Raw genomic sequence first — 24,116 nt, 5'->3', positions numbered from 1 at the left:
AGGATTACATGATTAATTCCAGAGACGCCGCAAGCCGCGTCGACGGCCGCGCCGGGCGACGTTCGCAGCGCCGTCAGGAAGCTGAGACAGGAGCGGCGGCCCGCCACGCCCGTGCTGCTCTCAGTACTACCCAACGTGTTACTCCTCCGGCGGCCCACGGGGCAGGCTCTCGCGCAGTACTCCCGCGAGCGTATAGTGTACGCCGGCTGCGGCTCAGACGCCGACCGCCGCTATTTCGGCCTCGTCACCTCCGCCGAGATGCCCGAAGCCGGCACCTCCCACAGCTGCCACGTCTTCGCCGTCGATCCCCGAATGGCCGAACACGAAGCACATTTAACCAGAGCCAGGGAGTTCCAAATCGCGTGTACTAGAGACCCCGTCGCTGAACGTTGTCTAGAGTTTCCACCGTCAGCTGAATATGTAGTTGGTGTCATAAGAGGCATGTATTCTCTACCGCCGGATGACAGCGGCAGTCCGACGCTACAGCAGCTGTCGAAGCTGGCTGTCAAAGACGATAGTCCTGCGATGGGAAACTTCTCACGGTGCAACAGAGCCGTGTTTAGAGTCCCGCGTGACAGGCGGCCGTGTCGGCACGAAGACGCCAGGTTAGATGGACAAGAGTTCGTTGCGAACTCCCCGCAGCCGAGCAACCACAGCGAGATAACTACTACTTCAAGTAACAGTGACTCCGGTATCGGCTTTCACAACGACTGCAGGAACATTGCTGATAGAATATTAGTGGTAGACTTTGCGGGTCCACAGCCACCCCCGAATAGATTCAGGCAAGAGATGCCTCGACGGCCTATGGGGCTTGTTGGCTGCAGCAGCTTCGACGCGGACGGATCATTCCTCTCTAACACTACTCCTGTAGTGGACGGGTTCGGGGGCCAGGGGCGGCCTTTGAACTTAGACGATGTAATCTTGAACTCCAACGATCTTCAGCCGGTGCGTCATGTCAGTCCGCGGAACGACGATGACAATTACAACTACAACAATGTCTACGGAAACCTTCCATCGACCTCACGGTGCAACGGTGCAGTTTACGATCAAGTGTATACTGAGAACGAGAGTCACTATGAGCTGTTGCCTCCACAGTTAGACCTGGAGTTGGATAGAGTGGTGGAGACGTTTAATTCCGTGGAGATATATGAAGAACGGCCTCGGCAGGCGGATTGTCACTCGAATGAGTCGGTTGAGAATGTGACAGTGATATCTGGAGGGACGAGTAAAGCGAGCATGGATTCAGTGTCAGTGTATTCTTCGAGGAGTCACGAGGAGGCGCGGCCGGCGCGGCGGAGGCACCTGCAGGCGTCGTTGGATGACATGCTGGTGTTAGGGCTGCGAGACCCGCCCCCTGCAAGAGACAAGGACGATGACGCGAACTTTGTGCACCCGGCCAGTATCAAGTGCAAGGTGAGGTGCAGTTTTGTAATAGAAATAAGGTTTTTTGCTCCCCCTTTACATCCCGTTGTGGGATGATTTCCAAGATAAAAACTAGAACATTCCCTGGGCTTCACCATTGCACACACTTTTTAATAATATTATGGATCTCAGTTAGTGAATAGTATGAATAAAAATATGAATTATTTATTATTAAAAGGCGTCAGACATATACATCTGATGATGTGTCTTGCGATGGATGTACCTCTGACTACCCATCTGTGTGTGTGATGTCTAACGCCCTTACGATTGAAGACATAAGTACGACCAAGGGAAGTGAGGTGTACCTTAGCTACATATCGGACCTTGTGTGTTTAGTATGTTCCTTGATATGTTTACAGCTTCATTAGACACTTCCCCATACCCACAGGTCAGGAAATCAATAAAGCCGCTGAACATCCTCTCAAGAACCCGAAACATGCTAAGCAAAGACCGCGAGAAGAAGGACCGGCGGCGAGCCATCAGCGCGAGCGCCGGTGACGTCACCGCGGGGGGAGGGGGCGAGCAGGACCCCCTGCCCGCGGCCGCCAGCGAGCCTGATCTTAGAGATACGCAGGTCAGTCTTGTACTAATAACATTTTGAAGATACTAGCGGATCCAGATTATCGGGTACTTACAATTGTGAACTCACTCAAACTGCTGTTGCGGAACTCTCGATATTTTGACAGTCGACAGTTGACCCTGAAAATCATCGATACTATTGCTTTTTTAAACTATCGATAGTCTATCGTGAGGTGTCGATAGCAGCACTAACTCAAAAAAAATATATACGGTCGAATTGAGAACCTCCTCGTTTTTTGAAGTCGGTAAAAATGGTCATGAATTAACGCACGACAAATAATTTTATAAACAAAGATTTTTATTTACATTACCCGCCGTGTATTTCATACACTTTTGCCTTAATTTACTGTTATTTAATTCAAAATGGCTGAATCTACTTGACAACCTAGTCAAATGAGATACTTTTTATGAAACGTCAAAACGAAGGTTTTCTTTGGTTGTGCGGAAATACTATCCTGTGACGTCATCAATAAAAGCGCTCAAAAGACCTGCTCATTGTTGCTTACTTCAAAAATTAAATTCGAAAATAATTCCAAAAATAAATAAAACTGTTTTTTGATCTTCTTAGACTGATTTCTTTTTCTGGATTACATTTTATAATTTATCTTTGACCCAGTCAAATGCCCTATTATTTCGCGGGCTTAGACAGTATACATTGCGTCTATTGGTCGAAGCCCGCGGAATTTGTATTTAAAGTTCCAGTTCACAATTGCAATTCCATTAGGGATGAACAGATCAATAATGGTGCAAAGACAAAGTTCTTTCGGATCATGTATTCCTCCCGTGTGGGTTGTGAAGTCAATGACCGACCTTCAACTCCCTGGTGTCAGGGTAACTATTGAATCGCTTAAGGGCTCTGACTCAAAGTCCCCGGGACAGACTGCTTAACGTACCCCTCCGGGTGATCAGCCTGTAATGTCCTGACCAGACTAGGGATCACAATGATTTTTTGTGATATTGTCCCCACCAAGATCCGAACCAGGGACCTCCGGATAGTGAGCCCCTGCTCGACCACTGGACCACGGAGGCTGTATTGAGAAATGCAAACTAAAATATGCGAAGCGCCACCTAGTGACTATTTTAGATACTAGTTTTTAGGGGCGTGTCCTTTTCCTCAGTGGGCGTATCAATGGATGCCAGAGTGGGCGGGAGGCAGCGGGCCCCCAACCGGGGGGCCCAGCCAGGGTCAGATAGATAGAATCGTCAAAACACGAAATTACTATGGAGTTTGTATGAAAAAGCAACCTGTGACATTATAGAAAAAACGTAACAAAATGTCGCACTTATTAATACATTTTTCTTTATTAAAATTCATAAAATAAGTTAAATAGATAAAATAAAACGTTTTTGTCATCTTTAGATCTATCTTTATATAGTAACCAGAGGGGTTAAAATGGCCCCATCGAAGCAATTCATCTAAAAAAGCAATATTGCAATTTGACATTTGCGCACATAAAAGTAAATGCGCAATGGAAACAAATGTTAAATAGCAATATTGCTTTCTTAGATGAATTGCTTCGATGTGGCCATTTTAACCCCCCAGAATTTCATAATTTATTTTCGACCTAGGGAACTACCCAGTTGTCTGTAGCTGAAACATAACCTGGAAACTCCATACAAAAATATCATTCTCAACGTGTGTCGTCTAATGCCTAAGTGCGCTATGCCCCTTACAGCCATTTAAGAGTAAAGAAAGACATAGAGGGGGTGAGGACGTGATACAAATGCGGGCGTAGAGTACCGATCTATACGTACGTTACGTTATTATTCTTTATATGGTTCACAAAGTTGACACCAAAGGAATTTTGTTCCAACCTTCAAATAGGCTACTCGACAACCTAGTCGAATGAGATCTTCTACCTTGTGGATTGTGAGGTGGATTACCAACCCCATCAACCCTGGTGTCAGGGTTATTATTGACCCGCCATGGGCCCTGACATGACTCATGTAACGACTACGTACTTACATCAGTTAGTTGTAACCGGGAACAACTGTTTAACGTGCCTTCCGAAGCACGGATCATCTTACTTTCGGACGATCAGGTGATCAGCCTGTAATGTCCTAACCAAACTAGGGATCACAAAGTGATTTTTGTGATTTGTCCCCACCGGGATTCGAACCCGTTACCTCCGGATCGTGAGCAGAACGCTCAACCACTCGACCACGGAGGCCGTTGTCAAATAAGATACTTTTTAAGAAACGTGGATACGAAAATTTTCTTTTTAGTTTTTATGGAAATACGGTCCCGTGACGTCAATAAAAGCGGTCAAACGTCGTACTCATACATAACATAAACTGCCTATATACGTCCCACTGCTGGGCACAGGCCTCCCCTCAATCAACCGGAGGGGGTATGAAGCATACTCCACCACGCTGCTCCACTGCGGGTTGGTGGAGGTGTTTTTACGGCTAATAGCCGGGACCAACGGCTTAACGTGCCCTCCGAATCACGGAATCATCTTACTTTTTCGGACTCACAAAGTGATTTCGACAATGTCCCCATCGGGAATTGAACCCGGACCTCCAGATCGTGAGCCTAACGCTCTAACCACTAGACCACGGAGGCTGTCATTGTTACTTAATTCATAAATAAAATTAGAAAATAAGTCTAAAAGTAAATGAGATTGATTTTTGATTTTGAAGCATTTCATAATTTGACCCAGTCAAGTACCTTATTACAAATGATAACCAACACAATAGCTCTTTCGCACAAGAAAGTTAACATTACTACCTAATCTAACCTAGAAGATCCCACTGCTGGGCAAAGGCCCATTTAGAAAAAATATATTAATTTTATATTTAACTCGAGTTCGTACTAGAATAGAATAGAATAGAATAGAAAAAGTTTATTATAAAAGGACGCCACATACAAAAAAAATAAGACAACAACATCATATCTATCCACTAAAACAATTACAAAAAAAGCAGGATATTTGTCGAAATGATCATAAGGTGGTGGTGGACGTCCTGAGATAAAAGGGCCTCAGTCAGCACAAGTCGCGGCGTGAACCACGACGCTGGTATTATGTGGACCCTGTCGGGTGACGCACAAACATCGTGCTCCATAAACATGTGTTAATGGTGTATATACATTATAATATATACCAAATTAAAAATACATTATAATATATATTTTAATAGAATTAGAGTGTACATAGACAAATATCGCAATTATGTATACATAAATACTTAAGTTTAGAATAAAAAAGAAAGTTATTCATGTAGATAAAACTAGTAAATAAATGTAATAATATAAACAAATACGAATTCCATGAATGGGTATTGTGTGGTCTGTCTGTGTTAGTACCTATCTATCGCGCGCGCCGCACCCCGATTCTAGCTCGGTCGGTAAAGTAGTTTGGACACTACTACGAGTAGTACTTATAAATATTTTTTTTTTCCCATTCGACCGCCGCGCCGTCGAACGGGCACGACGTATTCCTAAAGTAAAGCGAAATTATAAATTTGTAAATTTGTAATAGAATTGCGTATATTAATTAAAAAGAAAAAATAAAGTAAATCAAATAAAGCAAATATACATTAACCAAATTAGAAATAATAAATTACGTCCAATACATTCAACAACATCCATAATAAATAATAGAAATAAATGCAGTCGTTTGAGAACCCCAACAAACAATCCATGAGGTAAGTCAAAACAAAATATAGTGTTTTATGTTTGAAGTACCCACCTACACTATCCACTTATATTGAATAAGTAAGAACTTTTTATTTTTGATTGACGGATAGTATAATTACTCGTAAGCCTGTGTATAATATTGCGATTACTTTTCAGACCATGCAAACATTACCCGACGGAAAATAATAATAATCATGACAAAGGTTGTGTCGCCGCATCCAGCCCGCTAGGAGGACTCCGCCACGTTGACGTGTCGAAACCAATTAGGTAAAATATTAATTAGCTTAATAGTTGCATATCTAGTAGTTGCATATCTATCTACTACATATACACGAATTTGTCAACATTCATTATTATAACAAAAATCATCGCTGAGCACCAATTGCTCCAAGCTCTGTTCCCACAATAAGGTTTCATCCGATATTTTTACCACGGGCCCCAGATGGTACAGTTCCGGCACTGTTCATTCGCTGCGATTCTCAAACTACAGGGTGTGCTTAGTACTTACAGTAGCACTAGATGGCGCTACGAGCTAATACGCTACTAAATGTTCGAAGAAATGAAAATACAGTTTTTCGTCGCTATGTAACTCCATTTTTGAAAGATTACTTTCCTATGTGATTTTCTTGAACAAAACGTCGGAACAATAAAGAAAAAAGTATATTTGATTTGATTTGATTTGATTTGATTTGAACAATCGCTGGATTCATTACGAGTACTAATGACCTGCGTGGTCCAGTGGTTGAGCGTTGGGCTCACGATCCGGAGGTCCCGGGTTCGAATCCCGGTGGGGACATATCACAAAAATCACTTTGTGATCCCTAGTTTGGTTAGGACATTACAGGCTGATCACCTGATTGTCCAAAAAGTAAGATGATCCGTGCTTGGGAAGTCACGATAAGCCGTTGGTCCCGGTCACTACTTACTGATGTAAGTAAGTAGTCGTTACATGAGCCATGTCAGAGGCCTTTGGCGGCTCAATAATAAAACTGACACCAGGGTTGATGAGGTTGGTAATTCACCTCACAACCCACACGATAGAAGAAGAAGGTTACGAGTAAAAATTTAGTTTTTATTTATCTGGATTGAGTTTTGTTAATATAAATCACATCTGAATGTGATTTTACTGAAATGCGCTTCCACTTCACGAAGGAGAAAAACGGGGCACTCCACACGCTGCTTCACTGTGGGCGGTGGAAGTAAAAGTTCAATCGTGGCTTAAGATTTCATATTGCGGATAAAATAACGTCCAGAGATATACAAGCACATAGGAATGCTGGCACCATTGATATAATGTTACTATTGTCCACTATTGGGCAGCAACTCCCAAGTAAGTCAGCAAAAATTTAATATTTTCGCCATCGACTCGCAAAAAAGAAGATTGTCCACTCCTTCGTGTCTTGCACGTGCTTAATACACTCCTTACATCAGCACCAGAGTGATCTGTTTGTGAGTGAGTGGGCTTATGTGTGTCGTGATTGTCTGAGGATCTGTGAGATGATGAATTATGTGTGAAAAATGTTGTAGTTTATCTAACTTGCATTTGTGTTTATCTTACTAAAGTCTCACGGCGCGTTAAAGATTTTTTCTTGATTTTGATTTGATTTGTAGTGGAATATGAATAAATAGTAACACACGCACACTTAAAAAGTATCAATATAAATCAGTTTCAAAACCGGTACGTTTGGTACAGTAGACTGGTACCCTATATAATGAGATGGCGCTAGTGAACGGCCCTAAATGGAATATGGGAACATAGCTGGCTGGGTCTATACTACACATCGTATAGACGCTCCTCGCCAGCTATGTTTAAATCCCATTCGAGGTGTGATGTGAGGTGTGCCTCTGTTCTGATTACGAGATACAGGCGTTGGTGGAAACATTAAGATAATAACTGGCAATAATGGGAGATTCCTTGGTTCTTTTCAGGACTCAACCACAAACAGCCCTTTTCAGGGCTCCCCTACTGATATCTGTCCTACTCGAGTACCTAAGAACTGTTGGATCGGTCACACGAATCCTCCAAATAAATGTGGAAGGACTATCTGCGGCTAAATGTGAATAAATGGGGCTTAAAGGAGTCGCCATACTGTGAATGTGGTCACCCGGATCAAACCAATTGCTCAAACCTTATCTCACATAGTGAACGAGTGCCCTCTACACCGGTTCCCAGGTGGCATAGCCGAGCTGCATTGTGTGACGGATGCGGCAGAGACTTGGTTAGGGGAGCTTAAGCTGGATATATATATGATCCAAGCAGGATATTTTATTTTTGTTTGCCATACGCAATAATAATAATGGGAGATTTTCTTTTTTAGAATTTAAAAAAGTTCTCAAGAACTCGTTAGATGGCGATTAACCAACTGCGTCACTGGGCCAATGCCAAATAGAAAAAAAACTTTCATTTAATTTAAGAAATAAATAAACGAGAAAAAGATTTCTTTTATTCTCATTCCCTCGGGACATTCTGATAAGATTCCGTTTTCTTTCTTCGTTATTTGTTAATTAATGTTATTTTCAAAACATAATCATTGTGAAAAATACGTTTCGTTTTATGATTTCAAAAAGAAAATCACTAATAATATAACGTTCCGTTCCTTGCAGTAACCTACAAAGTTCAGAGCCATCTATCCAGCAGCTAGGATATAAAAATTAAAAATAAAAAGAAATGCCCTCATTACATTCTTACTAATAAGTGGTAGCCGAGTCCAATCGCTTAACGTGCCCTCCGAAGCACGGAATCTACTTATTTTTTCCAGACAATCAGGTGATTCGAGCCTGTAAAGTCCTTACCAAACAAAGGACAGTTTCACAAAGTGATTTTAACAATGTCCCCATCGGGAAACGAACCCGGATTGGTCCAATATAATCGGTCTAAAGGTCTAACTACTAGACCACGGAGGCTGTTAAAACTACACTTCTCATCAAAAAAATCGAAACACCTTGCAAGTTTACGTTTTGTCAGGATTATCAGAAAAATGTGTACATTTAGGAATAAAATGTTAATTGTCGTTTAATAGTGAGTAATATGAGCTTATCAAATCTTAATGTTAATGTTCTAAATTTAAATGAATTTTTCATAGGTTTCGTATTTTGTTAAATGAGTCATTTTTATTCCGTATGGAGTATAAAGGAAATGGATAAAACAACACACGTAAAAGAAAAAAAAAGCTAAAAAACGTTTATTTAATAACTTGTATTCCCTCCCCGAGCTCTAATTACTGCTTTCATACGGTTCTTCATCGATCGGATGAGAGTCACGATCACATGCTGTGGTATATTGTCCCATTCCTCTTGGATTGCATCTTGCAGCTGGCTAAGTGTTTCTGGGGCAGGATCTCTTGCTCGAATTCGTCTCTTTAATTCATCCCACAGATGTTCAATGGGATTCATGTCCGGGCTTCTTGCTGGCCATTCCATAATAGAGATTATATCGACTTCGTTAAGATAATCTCGTACGACGCCCGCGGTGTGAGCCCTAGCATTGTCGTGCATGAATATGAAGCCGTTGCCAATAAAATGTGCATAGGGCATCACATGAGGCTCGAGACACTCTTCGACGTACCGATGACAGTTTAGTGCAGGCAGACGTGGCCCAGACACGAAAGCAAGCTCTGTCTTACCGTCGGCGCTGATTCCTCCCCAAACCGTCCACGAACCGCCACCATAGCTGACCTTTTCTTCAATGCAGCATTGTGCATAGCGTTCTCCGTCTCTTCTGTAGACCTTGTTCCTTCCGTCGTTACCATACAGCATAATTTTACACTCATCAGAAAAGAGAACTTTGCTCCACTGTAGGTATGACCAATTTAGGTGCTCACGTGCAAAGTTAAGGCGCGCTCTTCGATCGTCTGCAGTTAATTTCGGCCCATTTGCTGGCTTATGCGGTACCAGTCCACGATCCTTCAACCTTCTTCTAATTGTAGAGTCACTTACAGCCACCCTTCGTACAACACGAAGCCGCTGCTGCAGTTGAAAAGCGTTAAGGCGTCGATTTCTTAAAGAAGTTGTTACAATAAATCGATCATCTCGCTCAGAAGTGACCCGATTCCTGCCAGATCCTGAACGGCGCGTGAACAAACCAGTCTCCCGATAACGTTTATAGACTCTATGAACAGATGACAGGCTTAGATGCAGTCTTGCAGCCACAACACGCTGACTAAGGCCAGAATCCAGCAATGCCACAACTTGGGCGGCTTCTGTGGGCGAAGTATCCATACGTTTTAGAAAAAAAACCTTTTTTCAGACGTCCCAAAGTCACAGTATTGAAATAAAAAACAAAAAGTTTAAGGATAGGCGCCAATTTTTAGTTTTTAAACGCTAAATGTACTCCAACCCTAAACACACATTTGTCTCAAAACAGTGATTCATTTCGTTTATAAGATAAACAAATGAAATTCTAATTTTGAATTTAGAATTTTCGCTTATTACTGTAATGGCCAAACTGCCAGCTATACATTTATGTTTTTTTTTTCATCGTATGAATTCTTTTTTGTGTTAAATTCGGACAGAAACAATGAAAACGGAAGTGTTTCGATTTTTTTGATGAGAAGTGTAGTAATACGTGATTGAAACTAATAATAAAACTCAATAAAACAAACAGTGTAGTCCAAAACAAGTGTTTAAGTTTTTCACCATCGCTACCACCACGTCATGTCGGGAGACTTCCACTTATAGTGCGGCATGCGTACACGCGTGATGCTATGTTTATGTTATGACGTTGTGTTAAAAAAATATTTGTAAACCCTTCCTCGGATCCTCAGACACTCAATACACATACAGGGTGTTAGTGACATCGTAATAGGATGATTCAGATCATGATTCTGAGTTGATATCATGTGGAATTTTCCGTCGCTAAAGTATGGAACGGAAAATAATTAAAAAAGATACTAAAATTTTCATGAATTTTCCGACAGGAAAATCCACTTGATATGAACTCAGAATCGTGGTCTGAACCATCCGCCTCAGTATTCGTTACGGTGTCACTAAACCCATGCCTACTTGTATGGCTACCAGTATGTACTCGTATGGGGTGTAAGTGACATCGTAACGAATACTGAGAGGGATGATTCAGCTTATTATTCTGAGTAAATATCAAGTGGAATTTTCCACCGCAAAAGTATCAGAATTAAAAATAAGAATGATAATCATGGATTTTGCGATGGAAAAATCCACTTGATATTAAATTAGAATCATGGTCTGAATCATCCTCCTCAGTATTCGTTACGATGTCACTAACACCTTGTATATAATTCTAACGTATAAGTTCGAACGAGACAGACAGATAGCAGCTTACGGCCATTTAAGACTAAAGACCAGAGGGGGTGAGGTAGGTGCCCGATACGGAGTGGTGCGCGGCTGGGAGTTACCTTTCTATACGAAGATTCTATGATACGGTTGACCACTCGCCACGCTGTCTACTCTAATCGGGATTACGGACGTTATCTATCAGTAGCGTATTTTAATGACTTTTGATGTGTTCGGAAAGAGAAAACAAGAATTGGGTGAAGTATCAGGTGTATGTAATAAATATGTACTCAGCAGAGGATACAGGCTGAGATAAAACAGATACTAGGAGATGCGTTTGGTTTTCGGCACTATTCGGAATTAAAGCCGAATACTTATTGGTGTTCGGCAGAATAAAATATTTTTATACATTGTTTTAAGTTTACGCGGTTATTATCATAATTAAAGCACATAATAACGGGTTCTTACCGCGTTTAAATGGGGATATGTCTGCCCGTAGAAAATTATGGATCTACCTACTCCACTCCAATCTCATCAGTCATCCCGTGATCATGGCACTTGCAACGGTGTCGAAATATCGGGAGTCTCATATTCCCATTTAAACGCGGTAAGAACCCGTTATTATGTGCTTTAAATATTTTTATATTATTTTTTCTTTCATGCAATATTAGAATGAAAAGAAAATAAGGAATCAACAACATACCTAATGATTGGAGGTAGATTAGTTATTTTTATGAAACGAGATGCCATATATTAAGCACGTGCCGATTGGGTCGTGTACTAGGTTTAAGATAAATGATGAAATTCTGATTACTAAATAAAGACAGATGTAAAAGTAACGAAAAACATTTTCATTTTTCTATTTAACTTATTTATGATTTTTAATCAAGAAAACTATAATAATAAGTCTGACTTTTTATCACGTTTTTCTATGACGTCACAGTCTGCTTTTTCATACAAAATCCATTGTAATTTCTTTTGACCTTTAGTAAAAATTAACTGATTTGACTAGTTGGAAACTACCCTATTCCTATATCCTCTTGCAGCTCAGTATTCCAGATACAATAGTTAAACAATAGGGTTACGATTTTCAAAGAACTTTTGACCTTAAGACCATAAAAGGATGACGAACTATGTATGTTAGAACTTAGAATCACGTCGCATTCATTTATTTTACACATCGGAACAAAGTCTCACTGAATGTGAAATATTTTAAGGCGACAGGCTTCTAATACATTATATTTTTTAAACTATGCTGCTACAAAGAGTGTACAATACTGGGCATTGTAAGAGTTCTCAGTTCTTATTCTCCAAGAATTCATAACAATGGAAGTTATTGAAACCTTCCATGTAATTATAGAATAATGACTACGTACTATACTACGTACTGAACGGACACTCTCCGCCCCGCACCAAGTCGTATCGGTGCCGAGCTTGATTGACTCCCCCCCCCTGGTTTTCAATTTAGTATAAATGACTAAAGAGTAAACGGTAGCGCGCGCGGACTATCTGCCTCGTTTGCACTTTCTCGTGGGGGTTGCGAGATCGATGACCAACCTCATCAACCCTGTTGTCAAGGTTACCATTGAGCCTTCTGACAGGGCTCATGTAACGACTACTTGCTTAAGTAAATAGTAGCCGGGGCCTACTGCTTAATATGTCCTCTGAACCCGATTTTTATGGCGTGTCCCCACCGGGATTCGAACCCGGGACCTCCGGATCGTGAGTCCAACGCTCTTTCGGCGAGGAAGCGATTAGCTATCGACTATTTTCTCCCTCAAAAAACGAACTGAAGATTTACATCCTGTGCCGGTAAAAGAGTTATTCTAAACACATCTTTACACCAAACCTCGTGTAAAAATATTGCGTTTTTTTAATACGAACACTGTATGCAATGCTTGCTTGTTGACTGACAGAACAGAATATTGGTTTTATATTTGTTTTAGTCCAAAATTGACTCACGTTTATTTGTGTTATGATATTTAATTTCATTTGGTCATGTTCAAACTGCAATATAATTTTGCTAACAATATTGGTTGGTCAGACCGGCAGTCGCTTCTATAAAAGACCGAGGGACTTATTTTTGAATCGCTCGCTTTGAAGTCAAGTGTGAAAATATATACTTGTCTCATCTTGCTAATTACAAGTTCTGATGTGCTCTGTGAAATGGGTATAATGTTCGAACGTAATAAAGCGAGCGATTCAAAAAAAGATTCATATTTATTTATTTCCTATTTAGCCAACACATTTTAAGTACAAAATTGTACAAAACGGTAACATGAATGTGATCGACAGTTTTAAAATAACAAATTTCCTGTTAAAATAGCGATAAAATAACGATTCCTGCGGACACCTCCTAATTTTATTTTAAGTTATACCCATCATTTTCTTACCCGCCGAATATGAAAAAGACGGATGATTGAGTACTGTTAATTTTAAAATGAATGAATAATGAGTGCTTCGGAGGGCACGTTAAGCCGTTGGTCCCGGCTATTAGCCGTAAAAACACCTCCACCAACCCGCATTGGAGCAGCGTGGTGGAGTATGCTCCATACCCCCTCCGGTTGATTGAGGGGAGGCCTGTGCCCAGCAGTGGGACGTATTAGGCTATTTATGTTATGTTATGTTATGAATAACCCGGGCGAATAAAATAGGCATCCCGCTGCTATTCAACCTGTTTAACATGTGTTGTCAACGTAATTCTGTCGGGTTATTGAGCAGTATAAAATTTTGGGAGTGGATTTTTATTCTCTGCTTAAAATTGAGGTGTGCTCAATCAATTTTTTGCCAGTCGAATACCCGCCACTTTCCTTTTCGGCGGATAAGAATTAATGACGGGTATAACTTAAAATAAAATTAGATGGTGTGTACTGAAATCAGGACCAATGTCAACAAAAGAAATCAGATTCAAATAATAATATTAATAGGTACAATGTTAATGTATCACAAATCAATACCATGTCATAATACTATCATAATGACATGATATTCTACTTCATGAAATATGACCAATTCATGAAATGATCGAGCACGTCATGAAATGATCAATTTTAAGATCTGGCCGCGACATTATACAAATTAGTATTGGCGACCGTATGTTACATTTTATCTGAGAAACATGCATTGGGTAGTGAACGCTCGTGGATGCCCCATACTCGCTCATTGCGCTTATTAATACTTAGTGCGTTGAATGCGGCTCGGTCAGCGCGCCCGCACGATTCATTTAGATCTAATTGAGTAATGTCAGTATACTCCAGATGCTGTGTATTGGCTCAACGTGCTTAAAAAATGGTTTATTATGTTAGGAACCCATAGAAACAGATTCATGTCATGAAAGCATAACAAAATGCACACATAAAAAAACTGTTAAACAAAATACGTACAATAAAATACACATACTTAAGATCACGCCTATTTCCTATTAGGGTGCCTACCCTAATAGGAAATAGGCGTGATCTTAAGTATGTGTATTTTATTGTACGTATTTTGTTTAACAGTTTTTTTTTGGCGTATTTTGTTGGCAGAGGCCACGGAATTCTTCTTAATACGATTCTGACACCATTTTTGCTTCCTCTACTATCATCAGGTTTAGAGTACTCTTGGCCTGGCCTTTCATTAAAACAATGGATTTTTAATAAAAAAATAAAATGTAATGCATTTATTTTGGGTATGTACCCATATTGTGAGATACAATTATGTCACTTTAAAATTAAAAGTTATTACAATCAAAAATGTTAAAATAATAATGAAATAAACTTAAAAATTATTAAAATCAAAACTAAATGTACTTAAAATTAAAATCATATTTATTAAAATGAAACTTCTTAAAATCAAAAATTTATTATTATTGAATTAAAAATTTAAACCTATTTTTTACTAATTGAAGTATTTTCACAAAGATAAAATTAAAACGAAAAATCCTGACTCGGACGGGACTTCAACCCGCAGTTTTTGTCAAGCCGGGACGAGCGTGTTTACCATTACACCACCGGGTCCTCCTCCTGTCCATGCGAAATTTTCGATACTGACTATAAAATATTCCTTGTGATTAGTTACATAACTAGAACTAGAATACAATTCTAGAAAGATCCTCTTCTAGAATCAAAGTTCATTGTAAAAGCCGGTTGGAAAACATAGCCTAAGGGCGTATTACGTCGTTAGTCTAAACGCAAATAGGGAATCTTTATCTAAGAATAAAACCTAGATAATGTAAATGGATTTTAACTAATAAATTCCTTTTTCCAATAAGTAAAAACTACTGTTATTTACGACATTGAGAAAACAAAACATTTTGTAAAGAAATGTCGTCGAGTTTGTTGGAGTGAAATTATTATAGTAAATCTTGTTTTCTGTTACAACGCGCCGAGCTCAACAGTGCCTTTGTTTACTAAAATAAAAATATTTGGTGTGTTTCTCGGCAAACATTTTGTTTTTTTTTTGTTGTTTTCTGACCCGAGAGTAAAATAATGTTTACAGTAAAACATTTTTTCTTAAGTAAGGTAACTCACGATCACGAAACATTTCTTAAATTTTGCTCATCTATTGAATTATGCTAAAAAAATTGGTTTGAAGCTATGTTATGGGTGATGGGCTGATTACGTTAATCAGTGATACAACCATGTTATAAGCTGCATAGCCGTCTTAGCACTGAGTATCAACAGCGGCTGGCAGTCTTCTGGTTATTTGTGGTTCTGCTCACCCCATTTGGGGTCACGAGCGTTAGTATATGTATGTGTGGTCTGAATATAGTTATTACATTAACGACACGAGTACTCTAAACTAAACCGGCGAGCATACAACAAGTCTTTGATGAGAGTGGAAGATGCGAAAGCAGTGTGTCAGAATCGTAGTAAGTGAAATTCCATGGGCTCTGCCTACCCCAACAGGAAATAGGCGTGATCTTATGTATGTATGGACTTTTTATGAAGCCATACATGTAGGAAAGTGAGTAGAACGGAACCATAGAATAAGGAATACAATTTAAATAAATAGGCTTTAAACTACTACGTATAGAACGGCAACTCTCCGCTCCCCACCAGCGTCTGACCAAGGTTTACCTGACCCTTCTCGGACACAGTTTATTCTTGAATCGTTAAAGCTGCGCGCGGACCGTTCTTTTTATTATTTATCAGTTTAGTTTACATATTCGAATTTTGAAATTGGACGCCGACATTCTGTCGTCTGATTCTCGAATATTTGATCTCACAATAATTCCCGCGCCGGCACGCCCGTATGGCGCCTGTTTGACTATTTATTTTTCATGGTGATTGTTCATCAAAACATGCTCATAATTTTCAATGAAATTCAACCTAGGCCAAGTGCTTAATGTAAAAATAATGTGAATGCAATTAATTAGTTCAGTGAATTTTTAAGTCAAGTATAAAGCCTATTTATTGAAATTGTGAACCTTCATTGTTCAAAAAGATTTGTTTGTGATTTGTGTGGCAAATATATAAAAGATGACTATAAAAGGTTCGGTCGTAAGTAGTACTACCTACGTAATTAAGTAATCACGGTTAGATTAGGTATTGTTTTGAAAGCCCTCAGACGTCACACACACAATTGCACGTGTACGATAATGTCAATGTGTACTGTCTGTGTAAAACGAAGTTGTTTATATGCAGAGTCCGGGGTGTAACGGAACGTAAGTAAGAGAGAATATTATGGAAAGATAATGAATGGGGATTTAATTGTTTATGGTATAAATTTAGAGTGGTTAATGAATGGGACGGATGGAAGATTTTATATAATAAACTTCATGTGTGGAAGGATGATTGTATTAGGAACGGACGGTGACCTTGACACCTTGTATTTTTTTTGTTAAAAATAAGGAGAAAATAAATAATAAAAGGAGAAAAGAACAATAAGATATCCCTTTTAATTGTATATCTTGGGGGGATATAATTAAAAAAAGGGATATTAAAATTATCTTGACTCCTTTTATTTTCAAAAAACAAAATACATCTTACATTCCAGCAATCTAATAATAGACAACCACCTTGTCTTTTTAAAACATCCTTCCGTTCCATTCATTAACCAAGTTCAATGCATACTTATAATTCATACCATAAACAATCAATCAATAATTCTTTACACAAAACATACACAGGACATATACATACGAATAAAAATAAGCACAATAGGCGGCCTAATTGCTAAACAGCAATTTCTGCCAGGCAACCTTAGGGTGAAAGAAGTTTATGCATTGGAGCGCGGGATGGTAGAAACAACCAAATTCCCATTCATTATCCTTCCATAGTAGTAGTAGAAGTTATTAGTTTAATTGGTCGGTGTACTGCGGAACGGAAGGTGATTGGGGCATACACCGTTCTACGCGCCCTATTTATGGAGCAATGAAGGCGACTACTCCACCGACAAGAGCGCAGCTCTTAAATAAAGAGAGAGAGAGAGAGAGAAAGAGAGATCCTTCCATAGTATTATCTCTTACTTTCTACTCACTTTCCTATATACAAGAAAACATTTAAGAAAACATTGGCAAATTGGTTGTTGGAGGATTGTTTTTATGATTTAAATGATTATTTGTCTTTTAAAACGTAAAATTTTAAATTTATTATCTTTGGAAGTTTTGTTTTCAAATTGTTAAAAAAAATTGCGTGCCTAGTTAAGGTTGAATACTATGACATACTATAATACTATACCATCTTTTGTAAATTGTATTCTGGCAAATAAAAATGATTGATTGATACATATTTAACTAGTTCTGGTGATCGTGAGTAAAGATGCCAATACTATTAGACCGTGCTACGGATCTGACCTGAGCCCGTCAATTGGGCCCTGTCGGGCGCCCCCCTACCAGTCTTGCCCAGCGCTCGGGCTAACGCTCCTGATTTTATAGCCGGTGATAAATAAAACAAAATATTAAGATTTTAAAACGAATTAAAAGCAAGTTTTTAAAAATCAATCATGTGGTGGTTAGTGTGTGTGGCAACCGATGCGTTTGTGTTTTGAGACGATTTGACACATAACAGACATGTTTTTCGTAGTAAGCCAAATCTAACTTTATTTTGGTAGACATAAAATACACCTAAGGTGGTATTAATAAACAAATCTCAGCTGAGACTGCCCTCGAGATCATGTCAATATGACAGTTCTCATATAAAATCTTGAGGGCAGTCTCAGCTGAGATTCGTTTATTAATACCACCCTTAGGGTCTTAGCCAAGTTGCAAAGTTGTTAAAAATTCTTAGACAGTGGTGTGTGTGTGTGTGTGTGATAGTATGCAGTGTACAGCGGCGGTGTGTGTGTGTGTGTGTGTGTGTATGTATTACACAGTCGATATTCGTAATCGTTTGCAACTTGGCTAAGGCCTCTTTTTTGTGACTTTGACAGCTTTACTGGCCAACTGAGACCTGTCAAAAAACAAATTGTTAATTTATACGACGTAATTATCAAAGATTACTTACATACATACATAAACTCACGCCCATTTCCCACCGGGGTAAGCAGAGACTTTGGAATTCCATTTGCTTCGATCCTAACACTCTCTTGCTTCGTTTACATTCATCAATCGTTTCATACACGCACGCCGGTACAGAGTAGATTGTACTGAACTTTTTTAATTTGGTCAATGTACGTCCTTCTAGATCTTCCTCTGCCAGCCCTACCACCAACTTTGGCTTTATATACTATTTTCGTAATTCTATTATCTTTCATCCGCTCTACGTGTCCAAACCAAATTAACATTCCCTTCTCACACTCACTATCAAAGATTAACTCGACTTAACTATTGATGATTATGTTTTGATTTCACGATTTGATTTTTTGATAACAGGCAGTGTGTGCCAGGTTAATGGCAATAGGCCCCTTAAACATGACTGGCGAGGACTGGCCGTATGTACTATACACCTCTGCCTACCTCTTCGGGGATACAGGCGTGATGTTATTTTATGTTGTTGACCATTAGCAATGGGATGGTCACCTGGCACACATTTAATCATAATTTGCCTTAGGACCCCGTCTCAAGAGATGTTGTCTTTAAATTACCTGTATCTCTCTGCCCACCCCATCAGCGTCAGGTGACCGTGTATAAAACCAGCTGTCCGCCCGCGACGCCCCCTCGTGGACTTCGCCTTTCAAACACACTCCTTTTCTAGTCAAGAACAATAAAGGTCCACTTATGAAAGAATTTTCCAGAGATTCCTTCCTACGGACAGACAAACTTTACCTCTTTATTGTAATATAATATATGTAGATGTAGACTGACTCAAAAGTGACAGCTAACATTTCAAGGTTAGCCGCGCTGACGTCACCTCACCCTCCGTTGGTTGCCATTCATTCATTTTGTAAACAATAAATTACCCACGACTAAGTTTTTCATTTAATTTGAAAGGCAATTTTGAACTTTAGTAAAAAAAAACTACTTACAGTTATAATGATGTTTATTTTTAAAAATTATAGTAATTAAGTACGTTAGAAATTCGCTTAATTTTCTTTGGAATGTTAGAGATTCAAATTTAATGGTAACACTCGGGTAACACTTACGTCTTTTCGTAGGATTGAACATACGTTGTTTTGTTGTACCATGACAGCATCGAGGGGACTGTTTAAATCCTTTCGAAGCAGAGTTCCAAAAACGAAAATGGCCAATAAACGCGTTGTACCTAAAACGCATAGTATCAAACACCAATTGTCCTAATATACTAGTGTAAATGTAAATGGCCAAAATAAAACCCATGAGACATCAAAACCGCATGTGATCGAAACATTAACCATTTCTGGTGATCGTGACCAAAATTACTGCGCCATAGTTCAAAATTTTTCGAATTTGGAACAGAAGGGGTTTGTACATTAATGAGGACAAAAACTAGAAGCTAAAAACTATGTAAGCGGCAGCACTGTTGAGTGTTCCTCAATTTTGACAATTCTCCATACTGTCCAGCTAAAAAACGCGGAGAAACGTGGATTGTATCCCGTCTGAAGGATGGATTACGAAAAAGAGAAGCCATCAGTTGGAAAAAGGCGGTTTTGATTGAAAATAAGTTTTTCTAAGTTTTCTTCTTTCCGATCTTTAAGGATAACACTATGATTTTGCAGATAAACGCAGCGCAAAGGGTTATAGTGTAAAAATATAATCACAAAAATATGTTTGTTTACTCGAATAGTATGGGGAACTGTCTGTCTGTGTTTGTGTTCTTGCAAATAAATGATTGATTGATTGATTGAAATTTAAGAACACTTTATTACAAATCTCTCTATTATTTTATTTTAATTGTTTATTAAATTCAGTTCCATTTCTTTCCTATTCTTGTCTGTGGCAAACACTCAAGCCGCGCGTAGCCTAAACCTGAACAAAAAAAATATTGTAACAAGTCTCACAAATTGGCAATGCACGATGATTGATCACGAGTCACGACTGCCACGTGCTCGGGCCGTGCTGTTTTTATAATACACCCGACGTAACGCCGCCATCGCTGTTTATCGTTACTTTTAACCATTGACGTATAATGGCGCTGATTCCTGCAGACACCTAATTTTATTTTAAGTTATACCTGTCGCTTTCTTATCCGCCGAAAAGGAAAGGGACGTATTGACAGCTGTTAATTTTAAATTGAATGAATGAATAAATCGGACGAAACAAATAGGCATCTCAATTCACTCACTTCACTTCTTGTTGTTTATGACTGCACCGTTAACTCTTTTGACACATGCCGTCAACTGAATTCTGTCAGGTTATTGGCCGATGTAAAATTTAAATTTCTGCCTATAGTTGACGTGTGTTATTCCTGTCAATGATCCCTTGCCTTTTCGGCGGATAAGAAAATAACAGGTATAGCTTTTTTGGCAATAAAAAATATTATTATATTCTTATTAGCTTAAAATAACCGTGAAGAGCCATGTCAGCGGCCTTTGGCGGCTCAATAGTAACCCTGACACCAGGGTTGATGAGTTTGGTAATCCACCTCATAACCCACACGCTAGAAAAAGAAGACCGTTAAATCAAAACATATTAATATTTAATTCGAATTAACATACACACACACACACACACACACACACACACACACACACACACACACACACACACACACACACACACACACACAACACGTTTATCCCTTCTAGGATATAGGCATGGTGCTATGTTATAGTATATATACAGGGTGTTAGTGACATCGTAACGAAAACTTTGAGGGATGATTCAGACAATGATCCTGAGTTGATAAAAAAGAAAATAATGAATTTTGCGATGGAAAATTCCACTTGATATCAACTCCGAATCATGGTCTTAAACATCCCCCTCAGTATTCGTTACGATGTCAGTAACACCTGTATGTGTTATATTGGTAAATAAATCAATTGTCTGAAGCTGACCGTTACAGAATGGACCTACCGAACAGGCTTACAGGGTGATCCCTGGCACAACAGCGCGTGTCAATCGCCGCCTTGCTTGTTTGCCGAGCTCCATATAACCTGTATCACAGATCGCCTGTAAATACAAAGGAACACGATCGGTAGAGTTTGGTACTACAATGTGTAATCGTAGCTTGGCTGAAGTATACGTGGGACTTCACATTTGCCCGGCCAACTGGGGAACTCGATTCGAAACAAATCTACCGATAATGACGTTTTAAAAAGTAATAAGATTATGCTTTTGAATTAAGAGTTGCTTTTAGCTGCTCATCCTCCTTAGGATCAAAATGCAATCGATTTCGTTAACACAACGCGTGTTTCCATATCCAAGGCGAGAAACAGTTCGCGGGCTCTCCCCCTTACTTTTTTCGGTCATGAAGTCGGCGCCGAATACGATTGGTGCGGGGCGAAGATTTACCTTTCTATACGTAGTATTACTCTTTTTTCTTTCACCTTTACCTTACTGAGAGGCAGATAAGAAGACTAATAACTAATAAGCATCTATATAGAATGGAGATAGCTGAGTCCCCTTTATGCAGAAACTGTTTGAAGAAAGATGAGACGCCATTACACCTGCTTTGCAGCTGCGTGGCTCTCACACACAGTAGAAGCCGGACACTTGAAGGGCATTCCCAAATAAATACTGGACCTTATACAACGGATTCGTCTAGAAGAGGACTATTAAATTAGGGACTTAGTCAAAATAGATCTCACAATGTCGCTGTGGCTATTCAGGCTGTATCAGCTCGACCCCTTTCTATTTCATATAATAATAATAGGGATTTTACCTCAAATATTTATAATAGGTATAGAAACTAAATCGTTATAACATTTAGTGAGACGTGTCTTGTCTATGAGCCGTCTATAACCCGGTCACGACATAAATGTAAACACAAAAACAACAGTTTTATCGTTCGTTGATAAAAAGTAGTTTTATCTCTACCTATTGGCCGCCTTCCATTTCATCCGCATTCAAATTCTGACTAGTACACATCACACACATACATAAATCACGCCCGAATGCCTATCGGGATGAGTAGAACGACATGTCAGCTATAAGACAACTCAGCCTCTTCAGAAATTCTGACTGTTGCAGACTTTCTCGGCCAGTACGTAGCCGAGAAAGCTTTCATGGTTCCGTACGGCCTCCGTGGTCTTAACTTAAAATAAAATTAGGAGGTGTCCGCTGAAATCAGCACCAGTTTCTATAAGCCGATGAAGTCCTATACTATGGCGCGTTGCGAACATGTCATCATCATTAATTTAAGAGCCACGCTCTTGTCGGTGTAGCATTCTCCATGCTACTTTTTTAGGGAAAAATAGGGCAGTGGTTTCCCTCTTGCCTTTCGCCCCGCCCGTCTGACGCGAGTGGCATGGCGCCCAGAGTAGTCTATTTCAAAGCCGTTCTCCTGTCCTCCGCCTCTGTATAGTAGTGACAGTTACTGCTGCCCTCTATCAGGTTCCAGGTAACAGTCCCTGTGACTTGCGTTGCCGTACCGGTGGCTCCCATCTCCGCCTCTGCAGCCGTTAAGGTCTGTACCCGTATCCCTGGGCAAGGGTTCTTACTGACATGTATTCAGCCATTAATTGGAATTCTACGATGAATGTAATGAATCAAAATGTTCATTATTAACCGACAGACAAAAATGGGGTTCTCTTCTACAAGACAGATTTTCATGAAAATATAAACCAAATGTTTGTTATATTGCCTACAATTTTCGTTTTCCCTTATGGGGATAGTGAAAGGCAGGCAAAGGTATTCGAAGGTATGGCACAAATAACGAAAATTAGAAACGATATGTTATAACGAACTAACCTCGAATTCGAATCCCGGTGGAGATATCACAAAAAATCACTTTTTGATCCCAGTTTGGTTAGGACATTACAGGTTGACCTCGCAACCCACACGATAGAAGAGACTAAGTAACTAAAGACCCAGAGAAGTGGAAGTCAATGGAAAATTTCTATCGCAAAAGTATGGAATTGAAAATAATAAAGAAAAACACAAAACTACGTGAATTTTTCGACGGATAATTCCACTTGATATCAACTCAGACTCATGAATTGAATCATTCCCTTCAGTTTTCGGTTCGGTGAAACCAAAACCCTGTATATTGTCAGAGAAGTCGGAATCATGTTGTCTTCGCGTTCATTGATAATTCTTCCGCCCGTAGCACTGGCTATTCGACGCCTATTGACCCGTTTTCGGGTTTAATCTCAGGTCAAGAGGCCGTTCTTATCTGGCTAACAACTGCTCACTGTCTCCTATCGATAGCCGATTTACAGTTTTTTAGACCAAACAATAAAACTGATTGACAGTCAAATAGCTCTTATATATAACATAAGTTCACGACTATACTCCCAATCAGGCTAGTCAGAGGTACACTCGCTCGCTCGTTCATAACATTAGTCCATCATGTGTCCATCACAACCCATCTGTCGGATTTTACGACATGCCCGGGAAGATAATCAGCTGGGACCCTAGCCAAGTTGCAAACGATTATGGCACAATCGATCGATCGTGTTCTGTTTTTTATTCGCTCTCGTAACTCTCTCAGAACAGCATATATATATTATGATCCCTTAACACAACAATTATGATGTTAGTACTACATACATACATACATAAACTCACGCCCGTTATCCCTAATGGGGTGGGCAGAGCCACAAGTAATCAAAGACTACTTGCAACCACTGTTGATACGATGTCGTAAGCTGGATATGATGAACCGTATGGTGATAAGGGATCAGCCTATCGCCCATAACATTAGTCCATCATGTTAGAGGACACAATCCCCCTGTCGGTTTGGTATGATGTTAGTACTTCTACATATAAATACAATACAATACAAAATCT

General features: G+C 39.6%; 1 protein-coding gene across 3 annotated transcripts in view; it reads left to right on the top strand.

Moving 5' to 3' along the window:
- LOC126380288 (regulator of G-protein signaling loco) overlaps positions 1 to 24,116 on the top strand; it is a 162,443-nt gene that overhangs the window by 1,917 nt on the left and 136,410 nt on the right. For all 3 annotated transcript variants that reach the window (XM_050029590.1, XM_050029589.1, XM_050029588.1), the window contains exons 3-4: positions 23 to 1,413; positions 1,811 to 1,996. In XM_050029590.1, coding sequence (XP_049885547.1) covers positions 23 to 1,413; positions 1,811 to 1,996 — 1,577 coding nt within the window. The remainder of the gene's footprint in view (positions 1 to 22; positions 1,414 to 1,810; positions 1,997 to 24,116) is intronic.

Source organism: Pectinophora gossypiella, chromosome Z, assembly GCF_024362695.1.
Source record: "Pectinophora gossypiella chromosome Z, ilPecGoss1.1, whole genome shotgun sequence".
In the NCBI taxonomy this organism is placed as follows: domain Eukaryota; kingdom Metazoa; phylum Arthropoda; class Insecta; order Lepidoptera; family Gelechiidae; genus Pectinophora; species Pectinophora gossypiella.
This window is presented reverse-complemented; position numbering and strand designations above follow the sequence as displayed.